Source organism: Colobus angolensis, unplaced genomic scaffold (assembly GCF_000951035.1).
Source record: "Colobus angolensis palliatus isolate OR3802 unplaced genomic scaffold, Cang.pa_1.0 Scaffold247, whole genome shotgun sequence".
Taxonomy (NCBI): domain Eukaryota; kingdom Metazoa; phylum Chordata; class Mammalia; order Primates; family Cercopithecidae; genus Colobus; species Colobus angolensis.
Window position 1 is genome coordinate 190309 of NW_012115677.1, and position 20713 is coordinate 211021.

General features: G+C 41.9%; 1 protein-coding gene across 1 annotated transcript in view; it reads left to right on the plus strand.

Annotated features, from left to right (window-relative positions):
* UBR3 (ubiquitin protein ligase E3 component n-recognin 3 (putative)) overlaps nucleotides 1–20713 on the plus strand; it is a gene marked incomplete at its 5' end in the record, with an annotated part of 276638 nt that continues 255925 nt past the window's right edge. Inside the window, one exon of the mRNA XM_011945970.1 lies at nucleotides 1–308. Within this exon, the coding sequence (XP_011801360.1) occupies nucleotides 1–308 (308 nt within the window). The remainder of the gene's footprint in view (nucleotides 309–20713) is intronic.

Genomic DNA, 20713 nt, shown 5'->3' on the forward strand with positions numbered 1-20713 from the left:
GGGGGCGGTCCGGGGGCCGCCGAGGAGGAGGCCTTGGAGTGGTGTAAGTGCCTTCTGGCGGGCGGCGGCGGCTACGACGAGTTCTGCGCGGCGGTGCGGGCCTACGATCCCGCGGCGCTCTGCGGCCTGGTCTGGACAGCCAACTTCGTGGCCTACCGCTGCCGGACGTGCGGCATCTCGCCCTGCATGTCACTGTGCGCCGAGTGCTTCCACCAGGGCGACCACACTGGACACGACTTCAACATGTTCCGTAGCCAGGCCGGGGGCGCCTGCGACTGTGGGGACAGCAACGTGATGCGAGAGAGCGGGTGAGTGGAGCCGTCCCCGCGGGCGAGGCGACCCTGGGCCGGGGACGTCGCGGGAGGGCCTGGAGCGGGGCACCGGGAGCCCACTCTTGAGCTGTCAAGGGGAGGGTGCGGGGGAGGGTGCAGCCACAGGGGGATGGAGGTGACTGAGCTGTCAGCGGTGGAAAGGGGGTGGGGAGCAGAAAGCAGGGAGAGGAGAGCGTAGAGCATGTTTAGGAAACCGGGCTGCGAATTATGGGGAAGCCAGGGTGGGTAAATGATTGCGAGAAAAGAGCCAGTGTATGGGTTAGGAGGGGAGTGAGGGGAAAAGGATTTTTGAGGAAGCTCGTGTCGAGCTGTCAAGTGTGTACTTGTTGGGAAAGGCTATAAAGCCTGGTTCTTGGGAAGAGACTTAGGTTGTGATTTGGGTTGGCTGGGAGGGGTTGTTATTAGGGACTGTATTGGCTCGCGGGATGATGAGAGCTGGGGAGGTGGTCTCGTACGTGCAGGGAAGGACGCTTGAGGAAAAGGTCTTCTGAACTGCTAGTGTGTCTGTCAGTATGAGAGAAGGAGCTCTTGAGGATTGAGGGAGGAGGGAAGGGGAGGGGCCTGCATGAAAAGTGACTGTTGAGCTGTCAGTGGAGTATTTGGTATGCTGGGATGACATTTAGAATTGGGCTACTGAGCAGTCCGTTACAGAATACCCGCCGTACCAGGAGAACAAACAAAATACTGAGCGAACTAGGAATCAAGTGTTAGGTCTTCTCCAGTTAAGGGCGCTTTATTCACTCACTGATATGTGAACATCTAAGAGGAGACCACAAATGCCCTTTTGACAGGAGCGATACATCAGATGTTGGGACTTATGAGAGAAGACATTTCAGAGTTTGCTGTGAGTTACAGAGAGTTAGTACATGTAGAGTCTTGGCTTGGAACGTGATGTCAATGTCAGGGACAGTCAGAAAAAAGGAAAAAGTGAAAGGGGCGATTTTGGATGGGCAGTAGTTGAAAGAATATTAGCAACTACTAGTTGCTAGCAGTTATTAAACTTCTTCAATTTTCAGGTCTTAGGATTAATGACAGAGTACAATCTTTTTATAAATGGTCACCTTTCTTTCGGGAGTACTTGTGAGGTTACTGTTACTCCAAAATGTTTGTACCTACTATGTGCAAGCAAGGCTTCTTGAATATTAAAAATGAATGAAACATTGACCAACCCCTTACTCTACTTGCACTGGAGTAGAAAGTAATAAATTCCTTAAACAATAACTTGATAACTAGAGGAGGGAGAGGAGGTTTCTGTCCAGAGGGAGTAAGAAAAAGTCTTCAGAAAGAAGGTATTTTGATTTTGCTAATAATAATAACATAATTGCAGCTAACATTTGAGTTTTTATTTATTTATTAATTTATTTTTTTAAGATGGAGTTTCGCTCTTGTTGCCCAGGCTGGAATGCAGTGGTGCGATCTCGGCCCACCGCAGCCTCCGCCCCTTGGGTTCAAGCGATTCTCCTGCCTCAGCCTCCCAAGTAGCTGGGATTACAATCATGCACCACCACTCCCGGCTAATTTTGTATTTTTTTTTTTTAGTAGAGACAGGGTTTCTCCATGTCGGTCAGGCTAGTCCCGAACTCCCGACCTCAGGTGATCTGCCTGCCTTGGCCTCCCAAGTGCTGGGATTACAGGCATGAGCCACTGCGCCCGGCCAACATTTGAGTTCTTGAACTGTATCTCTGACACTTTAAAAGTACTTTTTAAAATTTTATATTTGAATAAGTAAAATATATAGCTAATAAAGCAGATACACACACACACACACAGAGTTGGAAAATTTTCTCCCGTCTAGTCTTCCATCTGTCTAGTTCCTTCCTGCTTAGTTTCTCTTAGTGCAGAACAAGCAAGGATGTTTCCTAGTTTTTCAGTCTTTTTTTGTGCAAAGGGTTGCATACTTTCCACTGTTTTACATCTTGCATTTTTTAGTTATCCTAGATGTATTTTTCTTATTAAAAAATCAGTGTCGTCATTCAGTTTTTTAAAAAAAACTGCTGCATAGTGTTCCATGTTTTGAATTTGCTATTCTTTTTTTTAAATTCTTTTTTAATTTTAATTTTGTGTGTGTGTGTGTGTGTGTGAATTTGCCATTCTTGATTTAATGTCTCTTCATGGGCATTTGACTTTCCAGTATAAAATTAAAAAGTGGTATTATCTGTCTTTTCTCACCTAGTCAAGAGGGTCAGTGGGATAAATTCTCAAACGTGTGTTTTCCAAATTGCCTTCCCTAAGGCTTAGTACTAATTACTGTATGAGACTGCCTGTTTTCCAACAGCCTCATCAACAGAGTAGTGGTGAAATTTTGGACTTTTACCTGTCTGTTTAGTTAAAAGTGGCCAAATTCTAGCTGTTTTACGTGATTTAACTTATTTATTCTTTGACTCTGAGATTGTTACTTTTATTATTTTCATTGTACAGAAGAGGGAAGTAGGGCAGAGTTAAAAAAAAAAAAACTTGCTCAAGATTACACTGGCAGTAAGCTAGGCATGCTGGCTCCAGGGCTCCAGAGCGGGACTAGTCAACCGTTTCTCCTTACTGCCTCTACTAAATAGCATTCTTACTGGTTTTTCTTTTCAATTCTACGTTTTATCTTTTTTTTTTTTTTTTTTACTTAATATGTTATTCTTATTTGGGCCTTTGTTTCTTTCTTTTTAAACTTTTTTGTTTGTTTTTGTTTTAAAGAAGGATATCAAAACAGGAGTTGGAGCAATCCTTTACTGATAGTTAGACATTTTTATTTCTTGGACTGGGTTAGCATTTAGGAAAGCCTCCAGAGAACCTGAAGGTAGGAAATGACATTGATTCTTTCCTGACTTTTGGAATACAGTGGTAATTATCAGATTGTTGAGGATGAGATGCAAGTCTGATTGCTTGTGATGCTTCAGTGTACTACCAGAAATATGTCAGTGAGTTTCTTTGAAGGTATTCATACAGTTTTAGGGTATCCAGGCTATAGATAGTCAACATCCTAACCTCATGGTATTTGCTTTTACTGGTGTCTCATAGGTAAGTAGTATTTTCCCAGTCTGGCAACCCTCTATGAGTTGATACATAATATTTAAAGATTTATTATTATCTCTGTCTGAAACCAGAACTATTGCCTATATGTGTCAGCAGTTGCCATGTCCAGTTTCATAAAGGGCAAGATTGAACAATAAACAGTATTGTGGCCTTGTGATTATTCTGAATTTTTTATAACTGCTTGGATTGGATAGAGTAATTTTTCTGGGCTATACAACTAATTTACTGCCTCAAGAGAAATAGGTGATGTTGACTAGCTTTGCAACCTAAAAGACTGCCTGTGAAACCTTTTTAGAACTGGAAATCATCAACAGCTTATAACAGTGTTCTCATGGGCAAAGCTGGACTACCCTGGCATGAACAGAATGTTTGAACTTTTCTAAGTTTTTGATATTTTAAAAACCCGTTTAGGTTGCCAAAGATTGAATGTGTGTTGATTTTGGGGTTTTTATTCTAACTGCCATAAAAGTTTGTAAATTTCATGGTCAGTGACTTTTAGAGGAAGGATTCCTTTTTTTCTGCTGTATTTGTGCTCTTAGTAAATGAGAATACATCTTGCTGTGCCATAATCCTTTTCACAAGTGTCTGACTGTTGCCTGTAGGATGTTCAGTGATTGGAGATGGAGAAGGATCTTGAATCCATCACAGCTGTATTTATATTTAATTTTCAAATTAGCAATTATAGAACTATGGGGAGGATTTAGTTATTTTTGACTGAGTAGTATTGATATAGTCAATGTGGCAGTATTAGCAGATATACAAACCAAAGGAAGAAAACAATTGAGGATTCATTTGTGGGATGAGATCACAAAGGCTGTGGAAACTGTGTACTAATAACTGTATGTGGCCGGGCGCGGTGGCTCACACCTGCAATCCCACACTTTGGGAGGCCAAGGTGGGCGAATCACGAGGTCAGGAGATCGAGACCATCCTGGCTAACATGGCGAAACACTGTCTGCACTAAAAAAATACAAAAAAAAAAAATACAAAAAATTAGCTGGGCGTGGTGGTGGGTGCTTGTAGTCCCAGCTATTTGGGAGGCTGAGGCAGGAGAATGGCATGAACCTTAGAGGTGGAGCTTGGAGTGAGCTGAGATCTTGCCACTGCACTCCAACCTGGGCGACAGAGTGAGACTCCGTCTCAGGAAAAAAAAACAAAACAGAACAGCTGTATGCGTAACTACAGTTTTGCCACTAGTGAGTAAATGCAATGTGGTCATTGTCAGAAATGCTTCATGGGGGCTGGGTGCGGTGGCCCACACCTGTAATCCCAGCACTTTGGGAGGCCGAGGTGGGCAGATCACCTTAAGTTGGAAGTTCAAGACCAGCCTGACCAACATGGAGAAACCCCATCTGTACTAAAAATGCAAAATTATCCGGGCGTGGTGGCACATGCCTGTAATCCCAGCTACTCCGGAGGCTGAGACAGGAGAATCGCTTGAGCCCGGGAGGCAGAGGTTACAGTGAGCCAAGATCATGCCATTGTATTCCAGCCTGAGCAACAAGAGTGAAACTCCATCTGGAAAAAAAAAAATGCTTTATGGGTGGATTAACTCAAAACAAAATGAAACAAAACAAATAGCCTGTAATGGAAAGTCTAAAATACACTCGTTCCTCAGTATATGGTATATATAGGAGACTGGTTCCAGAATACCCACCTCCCACCCATTCTCCAGGGTATACTGAAATCCTGCTTGTAAGAAAAGTCTACCCTTCATGTATGTGAGTGTCAGATCCCATGAATTCTGTATTTTCGATCCATGTTTGGTTTAAAAATCCTTGTATAAGTGGAACCCTTGCTGTTCAAACTAGTGTTGTTCAAGGGTCAACTGTAATGTCTGACTGGCTGGTTTTGGGCTCTGATGGGATACTAACCGGAAACTGGGATTTTAAACATTTAGTTCTCAAATTTTGGTGCAGAAAATGAGGAGTTTCATGTTCTGTCCTATATTACAGATATTTTTGTCTCCTTACTTGTTCTTTCTCACGTATTCTAAGCTCCTTAAAAGATAAGGACCTCATTTTGCTATTAGCCAGAGGCCAGCACAGTCTCTTGTACTTAGTAGGTGTCAGTAATTTTGAATTAAATTGGATAAGAAAGTGGCTGCTATACTCAAAAAGTTGCTGTCAGATTACATTGCTTTAGTTATTCATGAGGTCGTATTGATTATTAAATCCATAGCAGCTTTTTTCAGAGTGCTTTCATTTTTTTAAATTTCGGAAGTAATACACATTGATTATAACATAAAAATAAGTGGGTAAAGTAAAAAGTAAAGGTGCCTTTCTCCATCCTACCCCTCAGTAAGAAATTTCCCTTTTTTTTTTTTTTTTTTTTGAGATGGAGTCTTGCTCTGTCACCCAGGCAGGAGTGCAGTGGTGTGACATCACAGCTCACTGCAGTGTCTACCTCCCAGGCTCAAGTGATTTCCCACCTCACCCTCCCAAGTAGTTGGGACTATAGGGAGACACCGCTACACCCAGCTACATTTTTTTTTGTATTTTTGGTAGAGATGATATTTCACCACGTTGGCCAGGCTGGTCTTGAACTCCTGGCTTCAAGCAGTCCATCTGCCTCAGCCTCCCAAAGGGCTGGGATTATAGGCATGGGCCAGAGTGTGGTGCCTGGCCTGTGTTGTGGGAGGTTTTTAAGGTTTTTGATCTGTGGTAGCCAGAAATTGAACCTTGTGAATGTCTGGTTGAATAGTGTTACTCTCTTTAGTATCTTGCTTTTTTTCCCCTTAACATATTTATGGACACTATCTCAAAAGTTGAACTGCTTCATTTTTGAAGTTAACTAGTATTTCATTGTATTTCCATGTTTTTGTAATGTACTGTGATTTTTGCAGTCAGTTCCCTACTGATAGACATTTAAATTGTTTCCAGACTTGGGCTGTTGTAAACGTTGTTGCAGCAAGTATTCTTGTATATGCTTCTTCATATGTGTGTGAACTTATGTATGAGGATAAATTCCTAGAAGTTATATCTTGGTTGAAGGAAATGTGCAAATTCAACTTTGATAGAACCCTCCAAAGAAATTAATTTACATTCCTGCTAACAATGTATGAAACAGTTTTGTTTCCCCATATCCTGGCAGTATATATGGTGGTATCAATGTTTCTGATCTTTGCTGCTCTCATAAGGAAAAGTGACATCTTGTATCTTTTTTTTTTTTGGGAGACAGAGTCTCGCTCTGTCACCCAGGCTGGAGTATGGTGGCCTGATCTCGGCTCTCTGCAAGCTCCGCCTCCTGGGTTCACGCCATTCTCCTGCTTCAGCCTCCCTAGTAGCTGGGACTACAGACGACTGCCACCGTGCCCGGCTAATTTTTTTGTATTTTTAGTAGAGACGGGGTTCACAGTGGTCTCAATCTCCTGACTTCGTGATCCGCCCACCTCGGCCTCCCAAAGTGCTGGGATTACAGGCGTGAGACACCGCGCCCCGCCTCTTGTTTCATTTGTTATCTCCCCGTCCCACTGCTCTTTCTTCCCAGCCAGGACTATTTTGAAGCAAATATCAGATGCCTTATAATTTAATTTAAAAATATTTGAGTATGCATCTGAGTAAAGAGATGTGAACTCTAAAACATAACTCAAGTGTCCATCAGCGGATGAATGGATACACAATTTGTGGAGTATCCATACAATGGAATATTTAGCCTTAAAAACTATAAAATTCTGACATGTTAGAATGTTACAATGTAGATAAACCTTGGAGACATTATGCCAAATGAAATAAGCCCATCACAAAAGAACAGATACTTCTGTTTATATGAAGTGCCAGGAATAGTCAAATTCATATAGACAGAAAGCAGAATAGTGATTATCAGAGGCCAAGGGAAGGGGAGATTGGGGAGTTATTTATTTATTTATTTATTTTTTTGCGACTCACTCTGGCATTTATTATTTTTTTGAGTCTCACTGTGTTGCCCAGGCTGGAGTGCAGTGGCATGATCTCGGCTTACTGCAAGCTCTACCTCCTGAGTTCACGCCATTCTCCTGCCTCAGCCTCCCTAATAACTGGGACTACAGGTGCCCGCCACCACGCCCAGCTAATTTTTTGTATTTTTAGTAGAGACGGGGTTTCACCACGTTAGCCCGGATGGTCTCGATCTCCTGACCTCGTGATCTGCCCACCTCGGCCTCCCAAAGTGCTGGGATTACAGGCGTGAGCCACCATGCCCAGCCTGGGGAATTATTTATTTATTTATTTATTTTTAACAGATACAGAGTTTCAGTTTGGGAAGATGAAAACGTCCTTGAGACCGATGGTTGTGATGGTTGCGAAACAATGTGAATGTACTTAATGCCACTAAACTGTACATTTAAGATGGTTTTAAATGGTAAATTTTATGTTATTTATATTTTACCACAATTAGAAAATAATGTCAGGCATAGTGACTCGCACCTATAGTCCCAGCTATTCCCAAGGCTGAGATGGGAGTATTGCTTGAGCCTGGGAGTAAGAGGCTGCAGTGCATTATGATCAGACCTGTAAATAGTCACTGCACTCCAGCCTCAGCAACATGAAGAGACCTCATCTCTTGAAAACAAAGCAAAAAACAAACAAAAAACTCCCCCAAAACCACAATACCAATACTACACCTAAAATATTCATAATTTTTTTTTTTGTTTGTTTGCTCATTTTGAGATGGAGTCTCACTCTGTCACCAGGCTGGAGTACAGTGGCACGATCTCGGCTCACTGCAACCTCCGCCTCTTGGGTTCAAGCGATTCTCCTGCCTCAGCCTTCTGAGTAGCTGGAACTACAGGCGCATGCCACCACGCCTGGCTACTTTTTTGTATTTTTAGTAGACGTGGGGTTTCACCATATTGGTCAGGCTGGTCTCGAATTGCTGACCTCAGGCAGTCCACCTGCCACAGCCTCCCAAAGTACTGGGATTGCAGGCGTGAGCCACCACACCTGGCCTAATTTTTTAATCATTATAAAACTCAGTTAAAACTATTTTCAATTACGAAACAATTTGAATTTACAGCAAATTACAAAAGTAATATAAGAGATACCTTTGTACTTACCATTGAGATGATAGATGTTAACCTTTTGCCATGTTTGCTATAGAGCTGCTTTTAGTCAAAACACCAAAGAAAGGTCAACCCACCTCTCCTTTCCTTTCTCTTTCCCTCTCCAGAATATTTTTTTTTTTTTTTTTTTGAGATGGAGATTCACTCTGTCCCCCAGGCTGAAGTGTAGTGGTGCGATCTCGACTCACTGCAACCTCTGCCTCCTGAATTCAAGCAATTCTTCTGCCTCAGCCTCCTGAGTAGCTGGGATTACAGGGGGCTGCCACCATGCCCAGCTAATTTTTGTATTTTTAGTAGAGATGGCATTTTACCACATTGGCCAGGCTGGTCTCGAACTCCTGACCTCAGGTGATCTTCCCGCCTCAGCCTCCCAGAGTGCTGGGATTACAGGCATGGGCTACCATGCCTGGCCTCACCAGGAATTTGAGGTCTTGTTTTTCTGCTTATCGAAACTTGGTATTAATGAGACACATTAATGTGGACACAGGGAGGGGAGCAGCACACACTGGGGCCTGTTGGGTAGGGGACGGGGAGAGGGAGAGCATCAGAAAAAATAGCTAATGCATGCTGGGCTTCATACCTAGGTGACGGGTTGATAGGTGCACCAAACCGCCATGGCAGACATTTACCTATGGGACCTGTACATCCTGCACATGTACTTCAGAACTTAAAAAAAAAAAAACCCAAAAAACACTTGGTGTTATATATATAAATTTATAATATTTTACCAATCTACTGGATACAGATATCTTTTTAAAGTTTATATTTTCTTGAGTAGTGAAGTTGAACATCTTTTCATATGTTTTGGGGCCATTTGGGCATCTTTGCTGGTGAACTGCTGGTTTATATTGCCTGTTTTGTTTGTTTTTCTGTTTTACTGAGTTTTAAGAATGCTGTACGTACTCTAGATGCTGATCTTTGGTTGTATAAATACCTGATTTCATCATCTAGTTTGTGTCTTTTCACCTTGAAATACATAATTTTGTTGTAAACAATTTTAAATTAAAAATGTAGTTTTTCTTCTGAAGTTTGTATTATTTTTATTTTGTTAAAGAAATCTTCTTCACTCTGGTTTTAAAAAATGCTTATATGTTTTCTACTAAAAGATTTAAGGTTTTTCATCATACACTTAGGTCTTTTGTCCATCTGGAATTTATTTTTACATGTAGTATGAGATTGAGGTCTGTAGTAGTCTGTTTTCACACTGCTATAAAGAACTGCCCAGCTGGGCGTGTTGGCTCACGCCTGTAATTCCAGCACTTTGGCAAGCCGAGGCAGGTGGATCACCTGAGGTTGGGAGTTCGTGACCAGCCTGACCAACGTGGAGAAACCCTGTCTCTCCTAAAAATACAAAATTAGCCAGACGTGGTAGCACATGGCTGTAATCCCAGCTACTTGGGAGGCTGAGGCAAGAGAATCGCTTGAACCTGGGAGGCAGAAGTTGCGGTGAGCTAAGATCACGCTATTGCACTCCAGTCTGGGCAACAAGAGGAAAACTCCGTCTCAAAAAAAAAAAAAAAAAAAAAAAGAAAAAAGAATTGCTGGAGACTGGGTGATTTATAAAGGAAAGAGGTTTAATTGACTCATAGTTCAGCATGGCTGGGGAGGCCTCAGGAAACTTGTAATCATGGTGGGAGGCACCTTATCACAGCAGCAGGAGGGAGAAGAAGCAAGCAGGGGAAATACCAGATGCTTATAAAACCATCACATCTCGTGAGAACTCACTATCATGAGAACAACATAGGTCAAACCATCCCCATGATCCAGTTACCTCCACCTCATCCTGCCCTTGACACATGGGGATTATGAGGATTACAATTCAGGATGAGATTTTGGGTGGGGACACAGCCAAACCATATCATTAGATCTAATTTTATCTTTTTCAATATGAGGATTCACTTATTAAACATTTTTTTCCTCCGTTGATCTATAGTGTCACCTCTATCACATACCAAACTTCCTATGTGTGTCCTAAGCTGTCTATTGTATTGATATGTCTCTTGTAGCAATACCATACTATTATTTTAGAACATTAAAATGTATTTTGATATGGCAGGATTTCTGTATTATTACTCTTCAAAAGGATTTTTGGCTGTTCTTGGTCCCTGTTTTCATTTGAATTTCAGGAGCTTGTCAAGTTCTTTGGAAAACTTCTGTTAAGATGTTGACTGGCATCACATTAAATATGAGGAGGTTGCAGAAAGATACATGTTCAAGTATATTCATTGTAACACTGAAACAGGGAAAAATGGAGACAATGAAATTAGTTAACTGTAGTTTAATCATTCAGTGGAATACTTTATGGTAGAATACATAAATTGCCATCCATCTTAGGCTGTGCTGATATTATACCAGAATGAGTAATTTAGAACAGAAATTTATTTCTTCTAGTCTGGAGGCTGGGAAGTCCAAGATTAAGGCTTTGTGTGTGTGTGTGTGTGTGTCTGGTGACCAATAATAAGGTAAGGCCTTCTTATTGCATCCTCACATGGCAGAAGCTGGGAAGAGGGCAAATGGGGCCTAAGCTAGTTCCCTCCAGCACTTGCTTAAGTTAGAGCCCTAATGGACTTAATCACATCCCCAAAGACTTCTGCCTCTTAATACCACCACAATGGAGATTAAATTTCAATGTGAATTTTGGAGGGGGCACACATTCAGACTGTGGTGCTCTGCCTCTGCCCCTTGCCCGCACAAAGTTTACACACATACAAATACATTCATTCCATTCCAGTAGCCCCAGAAGTCTTAACTTGTTCTAGCACCAGCTCAGAAGTCTAAAGTTGAGAGTCTTATCTAAATATCATTTCAATCAGATATGGTGAGACTCAAAGATATGCTTCATCCTGTGGCAGATTTCTCTCTAGCTGTGAACCTGTGAAGTCAAACAAGTTACCTGCTTTCAAAATACAGCGTCTACACTGTTGGTGGGAATGTAAATTATTAATAGTATAGCCACTGTGGAGAACAGTATGGAGGTTCCTCAGAAAACTAAAAATAGATTACCATAGTAGTAATTCCACTACTGGGTATATATCAAAAAAAAAAAAGGGGGAAATCAGTATATGAAAAAGAGACATGAAGTTCCATGTTTATTGCAGGACTATTCAGAGTAGCCAAAATATGGAATCAACTTAAATGCCCACCAATGGAAGAATGGATAAAGAAAATGTGGTATATATGCACAATGGAATATTATTCAGCCATAAAAATTATGAAATCTTGTCATTTGTAGCAACGTGGGTGGGACTGGAGGTTATTATGTTAAGTGAAATAAGCCAAGGGCAGAAAGACAAATATCACATGTTTTCACTCATGTGTGGGAGCTAAAAAAGTGGATCTCATGAAGATAGAGAGTAGATTGGTGGTTACCAGAGGGAAGGGTAGAAAGGAGAAGGGGGATAAAGATAAGTTAATTAGTGGGTACATATATGTGGTTTGATGGAAGAAATAAGACCTAATGTTGGCTGGGCGCAGTGGCTCAAGCCTGTAATCCCAGCACCTTGGGAGGCCGAGACGGGCGGATCACGAGGTCAGGAGATCGAGACCATCCTGGCTAACGGTGAAACCCCGTCTCACCGTTTTGTATTTTTTCTAAAAAATACAAAAAACTAGCCGGGTGCGGTGGCGGGTGCCTGTCTTCCCAGCTACTCGGGAGGCTGAGGCAGGAGAATGGCGTAAACCCGGGAGGTGGAGCTTGCAGTGAGCTGAGATCCGGCCACTGCACTCCAGCCTGGGCGACAGAGCGAGACTCCGTCTCAAAAAAAAAAAAAAAAAAAAAGACCTAATGTTATATAGATCAGTAGGGTAACTGTAGTTTACAATAATCCATTGTAAATTACAAAATAGCTAGAAGAGAAGAATTTGAATGGCTGTAGCATAAAAAGACAAATATTTAAGGTGGTGGTATTCCAAGTACATTGATTTGATTTTTACAAATTATGTGAATGTATTACGTTATTACATGTACTCAGAAACTATGTACATCTATTATGCGTCAGATAAAACACACACACACACACACTAACACACATATATTGCAATGGTGAGAGAGGCAAGCACAGATGTTTTCATTATGAAGGGAGGAATAGGCAAGAAGAGAGGAGTGACAGATCCCAAGTAAGTGCAAAACTCAGTAAGGCAAACAACATTAAATCATAAGGCTTGAGAATAATTGTCTTGCTTTCTGGACACACTGTGTTGGGGGTTGGGTCCCCAAGGTGTAAGAATTAAAGAAAGAGGAAAGAAACACGAAAGGTGGCTTGCCGGTCAAGACTGATTTACAGACTAAGAGTTTTTAAGGATTCAGAGTGGGAGAGTTTATCAGAGGTGTGGACTGCTTCTGTGTCTCTTCGTTGTGATTATCTGGGAGGGAGAGTTGTGTGTCTTCTCATACATTTTTCTGCAGCTACAGGCATACCCCAAGTCTGCTTTTAGCTTCCCTATCTTAGTGCACCTGATGGAAAAGGAATGTGCTTATTAAGACCCACTGTTTTACTGGGGCCTATTGTATGAGCTTCGTGAAGCTTGGCAGTTACCCAAGAGACTTTTCCCCCACCTCCCTCTGGGCCTGAGCTGTCTTATCTGTATTTTACTGTCTGCTCTTTCTGGCTGCTTGTAGTTAGCAGAGGAGTTACTTCCTTGAAATGCATGAGACTAGAAAGGAAGCTGGAACTTAAAGTGGCGGTGTCTGACTGAGATGACGGTGCTCCTCCTCTGTCACAAGGCTCCTCCTGGTGGCTCCACCCCTGTAGCCTCTGTTGGGTGCAGTCCACACTGTACCTCTTACCAGTTGGATCGGGTACCTGTGGCTCTCCTAGGCTAGAGTTGCAGGTTGGTGACTATGTGACTATGGTTCTGGGGTTTTGGGGGCAACCCTGCCCCCACAGCTCTACTGGGTGTTGCCCTTGTGGAGACTCTCTCTGGTGGACCTGCCCCCCTCCGACCCCGCCGCTGGCTCCACTAGGCATTACCCTCATGTGAACTCTGCTGCTGACCTGCCCTGTGACAGTTTGCCCTATGACAGTTCGCCCTATGACAGTTCCCTGCCTGGGCCTCAGGCTCTCTGGTACATCCTTTGAAATTCAGCAACATGTGGACACTTGAAAAGGCTGCTTACTGCTTGTTCCTTTGGGAGTGGCAGTCTTAGCAGCTTCCGGGCCCACTTGAACTACAGATGGGGTGCAAGGAGCACTGCATTGGAATGCAGGGAGCAGAGACTTGAGTTGGTGCTGTGCAGCAAGCCCTGAGGCTCCACAGGTACCCTGGACCTCTCCCTTGAAACAGTTCTGCCCTCAAGGCCCCTGCATTCTGGGCCTGTGGTGGGTATGGCTGTCTCAAAGATCTCAACAGCTTTTAGGGTCATTCTTCCATTGTCTTGATGAAATAGTCACACCTTGGCCACACCCTTGATGTTTTTCTCCTAAGCATACTTTTTTATTCTTTACCTGGCCTGGTTGAGAATTTTCCAAATCTTTACATTCTGTGTCTTTCTTGATTATAAATTTCATCTTCACCTCATTGTCTCTCTTTGGATTTTACTATAAGCAGCCAAGAGGAGCCATGCAATATCCTGAACACTTTGCTTAGAGATTTTTTTCTGCTAAATATTCTAGTTTATAGCTCTTAAATTTTGCCTTTCACAAAGTAGTAGGACATGGATATAATTCAGCCAATTTTTTTTTGCCATTTGGTAAAAAGAATGGTCTTTCCTCCAGTTTTCGATACGATATCAGTTCCCCAAAGGCCCTGCTTCTTAATACCCCCACAGTGGGGATTCAGTTATGAACATAAGTTTTGGAGAGGTCACATATTCAAACTGTAACACCATCTATGTAGTATTACACATGGAATTATTATTGAATATTGAACCAGTATTGCATTTCTGGGATAAAATCCACATTGTCATGATATATTATCCTTTTTATAGATTGCTGGATTTAAGTTGCTTGTATTTTGACATGAGGATTTTTGTATCTATAGTCAAGAGGGATATTGTACTATACTTTTCTTCTTTTGCAATATGTCTGTCTGATTTTGGTATCGGGGTAAAGCTGGCTTCATAAATGAGTCGGGAAGGGCACCCTCCTCTTTATTTTGTAAGAGTTTGTGTAGAATATGACATTATTCCTCCTTTAAATATCTTGATAGAGTTTGTGGGTGAAACAATCTAGGTTTGGAATATTTGTTGTTGGAAGCTTTTTAACTTTTTTTTTTTTTTTTTTTGAGACGGGGGCTCGCTTAGTCGCCCAGGCTGGAGTGCAGTGGCGCGATCTCGGCTCACTGCAAGCTCTGCCTCCCGGGTTCACGCCATTCTCCTGCCTCAGCCTCCCAAGTAGCTGGGACTACAAGCGCTTGCCGCCACGCCCGGCTACTTTTTTTGCATTTTTAGTAGAGATGGGGTTTCACCGTGTTAGCCAGGATGGTCTCGATCTCCTGACCTCGTGATCCGCCCGTCTCGGCCTCCCAAAGTGCTGGGGTTACAGGCTTGAGCCACCGCACCCGGCCTGTAATATTTGTTGAATAAGGTTTTCACATATTCAATTTCTTTTCTTTTTTCTTTTTTTTTTTGAGACTGAGCTTTGCTCTTTTTGCCCAGGCTGGAGTACAGTGGCGCGACCTTGGCTCGCTGCAGCCTCAGCCTCCCGGGTTCAATTGGTTCTCCTGCCTCAGCTTCCTGAGTAGCAGGGATTACAGGCGCCTGCCACCATGCCTGGCTAATTTTTGTATTTTTAGTAGAGACAGGGTTTCACCTCGTTGGCCAGGCTGGTCTCGAACTCAGACGATCCACCCGCCTCAGCCTCCCAAAGTGCTGGGATTACAGACGTGAGCCACCACACCCGGCCCTATATTCAATTTCTTTAGTGACCTGTGTCATTTATTCAGTACTTTTTTTTCTTTATGTGAGCTTTGACAGTTTGAATCTTTCATGAAGTTTGTCCATTTCATCTAAGTTGTTGAATTTATGGATACAAATAAGGAGAAATTTGTACTATTTGTCCTTATTTTCTCAATGTCTGTAAAGTATGTAGTGATATCCTTTCCTCTTTATTTTATTTATTTATTTATTTATTTATTTTTTGAGACAGGGTCTTACTCTGTCGGCCAGTATGGAGTGCAGCGGTGCAATCGTGGCTTACTGCAGCCTCCTGGGTTCAAGCGATTCTTCCTCCTCAGCCTCCCCAGTAGCTGAGACTACAGATGTGCACCATTGTGTCTAACTAATTTTTTTGTATTTTTTGGTAGAGATGGCATTTCACCATGTTGTCCAGGCTGTTCTCTAACTCCTGACCTCAGGTGATCTGCCACCTCGGCCTCCCAAAGTGCTGGTATTACAGGTGTGAGCCATTGCGCCTGGCCGGCTTTTTCATTTATCACTTTTTTTACTTTTTCAAGGAATCAGCTTTTGGTTTTACTGATTTTTTTTTTTGTTCTCAATTTCATTGATATCTGCTCTTCATTATTGTCTTCCTTTGTTTTGAATTTAATTTTCTAGTCTTTTTATGGTTTCTTAAGGTGGCAGCTTAGATTTGTAGTCTTCTTTTCTAATAGGATATAATGCAATAAATTTCTTCTAAGCACAGTGTACAGGCATCCCACATTTTTGATATATTTTCATTTTTATGTAGTTCAAAATATCTTCTATTTTCTGTGATCTCCTCTTTAGCCAATGGGTCATTTAGAAGTTTTGAGCTTTTTAAGGCTGGGAGTGGTGGCTTCTGCCTATAATCCCAGCGCTCTGGGAGGGTGAGGGTGGCGAATCACTTGAGCTCAGGAGTTCGAGACCAGCCTGACCTACATGGTAAGACCCCATCTTTATAAAAAGTAGAAAAATTAGCCAGGCATGGTGGCATGTGCCTGTAGTCCCAGCTACTCAGAAAGCTGAGGCAGGAGGGTTTCTTGAGTCTGGGATGTAGAGGCTGCAGTGAGCCAGGATGGCGCCACTGCATTCCAGTCTGGGTGACATAGTGAGACACCATTTCAAAAAAAAAAAAGAAATTTTGAGGTTTTTTTTTTTTTTAAGATTATGACTATATTAGTAATTTTCTTCTCCTTCTCCTTCTCCTTTTTTTTTTTTGAGACAGGGGTCTTGCTCTGTCACCTAGGCTGGAATGCAGTTGTGCACCATCTCAGCTCACTGCAGCCTCCAGCCTCCATCTCCCGGGTTCAGGTGATTCTTGTGCCTCAGCCTCCCAAGTGTCTGGGACTACAGGCACACCACCATGCCCAGATAATTTTTGTATTTTTAGTAGAGACAGGATTTTGCCTTGTTGCACAGGCTAGTCTTGAACTGCTGGACTCAAATGATCCACCTGCCTCAGCCTCCGAGAATGCTGGGAGTACGAGTGTGAGCCATGGTGCACAGCCAGTAATTTCTAATTTAATTCCATTATGGTGAGAGAGCACACTTACACAACCTCAGTTTATTTAAAATAGTTAAGGTTTCTTTCATAGCTCAGAATGTGGTCTGTCTTGGAATGTTCTATGTGCACTAGAAAAAAGCACTTATTATTCTGTAGTGTTTTATAAATGTCAATTTGGCAAGTTGGTTGATGTTGTTGTTCAGGTCTTCTATGTTCTTACTGATTTTCTGTCTGCTTGTTCTCTTCATTACTGAGAATGGTGTTGAAGTCTCCAAATATAATTGTGAATTTGTCTCTTTTTCCTTGCAGTTGTCAGTTTTTGCTGCTTGCATTTTGGAGTTCTGTTGTTAGGTATACACTTAGGATTGTTATGTCTTTGTGATGAGTTAACTTTTTTATCATTATATAATGTCCTCTTTATCTCTGGCAATATTCCTTATTCTTTAGTCTATTTTTTCTGATATTAATGTCATCACCCATATTTCTTTTGATTATTGTCAACATGGCGTGTATTTTTAAAACTCTTTTTTTTTAGAGACCGGGCGCTGTGGTTCACACTTGTAATCCCAGCACTTTGGGAGGCCGAGGTGGGTGGATCACGAGGTCAGGAGATCGAGACCAGCCTGATCAACATGGTGAAACCCTGTCTCTACTAAAAAGACAAAAATTAGTTGAACGTGGTGGCATGTGCCTGTAATCCCAGCTGCTCGGGAGGCTGAGACAGGAGAATCGCTTGAACCCGGCAGGCGGAGGTTGCAGTGAGCTGAGATTGCACCACTGCACTCTAGCCTGGGTGACAGAGCAAGACTCTGTCTCAAAAAAAACCAAAAAATCTTGAAGTGTTTTTTTTTGGAGACAGCATCTCACCCTGTCACTGAGGCTGGAGTGCAGTGGCAAAATCTTGGCTCACTGCAGTCTTGACCTCCTGGGCTCAGGTGATTTTCCCACTTCAGCCTCCTCAGTAACTGAGACTATAAGTGTGTGCCACCACACCCGACAAATTTTTTGTATTTTTTTTTTTTTTTATAGAGACAGGGTTTTGCCAAGTTGTCCAGGCTGGTTTCAAACTCCTGAACTCATGCAATCCACTGGCCCCTTGGCCTTTCAAAGTGCTGAGATTATAGACGTGAGCTATCATGCCTGGCCAAATTTTTTTTTCTTTTAAACTGTTGGTGTCTTTTTTGAAAATTCTTCGTGTGTGTGTGCATGCATGTGTGTGCTGGCAGTTGATCTTGTTTGGCCTTGCTTTTTAAAAATCCAGTCTTCAAATCTCCAGCAATGGTACTTAGACCATTTACATTTAAAACAGTTATTGATATTATTAAATTTAAGTCCATTGTTTCCTGTTTATCCATTCTGTTCTTTGTTTGCTTTTTCTCTCTTTTATGCCTTTTTCAGACTTTTTAAAAATGTTTCCATTTACTCTTCTTTGTTGGCTTATGAACTGTAACTCTTTTGTTATTTTACTGATCTCTTTATGGTTTATAGTATTATCACAGTCTACTTATACTACTTTATGTATAGTACAGAAACCTTATAATAGTTTGCTCCTTTTTAAATTTCCCTCTAAGCCATTATCCTATTGTTTTCAAACATTTTACTTTTATATATTTAATAAACCCCTGAATATAATGTTATTTTTATTTGCAGTCAACAATTTTAAAGAGATTTAAATAATAACTAAAAAATCTTACCCATCTACTTATGATTTCCAGTGCTCTTTGTTTCTTTATGTAAGTTTCTATTTTTTCTAGTATTTCTTTCTGCTTGAAGGCCTTTACTTTTCTACAGTGTGGGTTTGCTAGTGATGTATTCTTTCTTTTTTTGTACGTCTGAAAATGTCATTATTTTGCCCTTTTTTGTCTGTGTTTTTGAAAGATAATTTCTTTGGATATAGGATTCTAGGTGGACATTTTTCTTTTAGTACTTAATTTTTTTTTTAAATTTTGTTTACTATTTATTTTTTAAGAGACAGGGTCTCGCTCTGTCTCCACGGCTAGGGTCCAGTGGCACAGTCATAGCTCACTGTAACCTCACACACCTGGCTCAAAGGTTCCACCTGCCTCTGCCTCTCAGGTTTTTTTTTTTTTTTTTTTTTTGAGACAGAGTTTCGCTCTTGTTGCCTAGGCTGGAGTAAAATGGCGCGATCTTGGCTCACCACAACCTCCGCCTCCCAGGTTCAAGCAGTTCTCCTGCCTCAGCCTCCCGAGTAGCTGGGATTACAGGCATGCACCACCATGCCCGGCTAATTTTGTATTTTAGAGATGGGGTTTCTCCATGTTGAGGCTGGTCTCGAACTCCTGACCTCAGGGGATCCGCCCACCTCGGCCTCCCAAAGTGTTGGGATTACAGACGTGAGCTACCGCGCCTGGCCTTCAGGTTTTTAATAATTAAGATTACAGGTGTGTTCCACCATGCCTGGTTAATTTTTAAAAATTTTTGTTTTTTATAGAGATGGGGGGTCTCATTATATTGCCCAGGCTTCTCTTTGAGTAAAGATGCTCCAGTGTCTTCTTGCTTGCATTGTTTTCAAGGAGAAATCTAGTCTCATCTTTATCGTTGCTTCTCTATACTTACCATGCCTTTTTCTGTGACTGCTTTTCAGAGTTTTTCTTTATCCATGTTCTGAGCAATTTGGTTATGATATGCCTCAATGTAATTTTTTAAAATCTTTTTTGGGTTTGTTGAGCTTCTTAGACTTGTGAGTTTATAATTTTCACCAAATTTGAGCATGATTTCTTTCTCTTTTTTTGTTACTTAGTTTTTTTTTTTTTCATAATCATAAGCATAACTCTGCAGTTCAGCTAGGCATGGAAGGGAATAAGGAAAACACGGAATCCAAAGGGAACTGCAGCGAGAGCACAAAGATTCTAGGATACTGCAAGCAGATGGGGTGGAGGGTGCTCTCCTGAGCTGCAGAAGGAATGGTCCAATGGTTAAGATAAAACACAAGTTAAACTTTTTAGAATTGTCCACAGTCAGCAATGGTGATCTTCTTGCTGGTCTTGCCATTCCTGGACCCAAAGTGCTCCATGGCCTCCACAATATTCGTACCTTCTTTCATCTTGCCAAAGACCACATATTTGCCATCCAACCATTCAGTCTTGGCAGTGCAGATGAAGAACTGGGAACCGTTTGTGTTGGGTCTAGCATTTGCCGTGGACAAATTGCCAGGACCTGTATGCTTCAGGATGAAGTTCTCATCATCAAATTTCTCCCCGTAGATTGGCTTGCTGCCAGCGCCATTATGGCATGTGTAGTCACCACCCTGACACATAAACCCTGGCATAATTCTGTGAAAGCTGGAGCCCTTGTAACCAAGTCCTTTCTCTCCAGTGCTCAGAGCACAAAAGTTTTCTGCTGTCTTTGGAACCTCATCTGCAAACAGCTCAAAGAAGATGGGGCCCAAGGGCAAGCCGTTGACAGTAATGTTGAAGAACAAGGTGAGGTTGACCATGGGCGCCCAGCGGCACTTGGTGGCGTCTGCAAAGTACGTGATTTCTTTATGTATTTTTCTACCCTACCCTGCTTTTGTGGACTCAAATTACATGTACAGTAGCCTGCTTAAAATATAGCTCACTGATGCTTTTTTCATTTTTTGGAGTCTTTTTTTCTGTTTTATTTTTGTTTATATTGCCAAATCTTTGGGCCCTCTAATCTTTTTTCTGCCGTATCTATTCTGCTGTTATTCCTATCCAGTGTATTTTTTTATTTCAGACATTGCAATTTTAATCCGTAGAATTTCAATTTGGGTCTATTTTCATATCTTCCATATCTCTACTTAACTTTTTTTTTTTTTGAGATGGAGCGTTGCTCCATTTCCCAGGCTGGAGTGCAGTGGCACCATCTTGGCTCACTGCAACCTCTGCCTCCCAGGTTCAAGTGATTATCCTGCATCAGCCTCTGTGTAGCTGGGATTATAGGCACCTGCCACCATGCCCGGCTAAGTTTTTTTTTTTTTT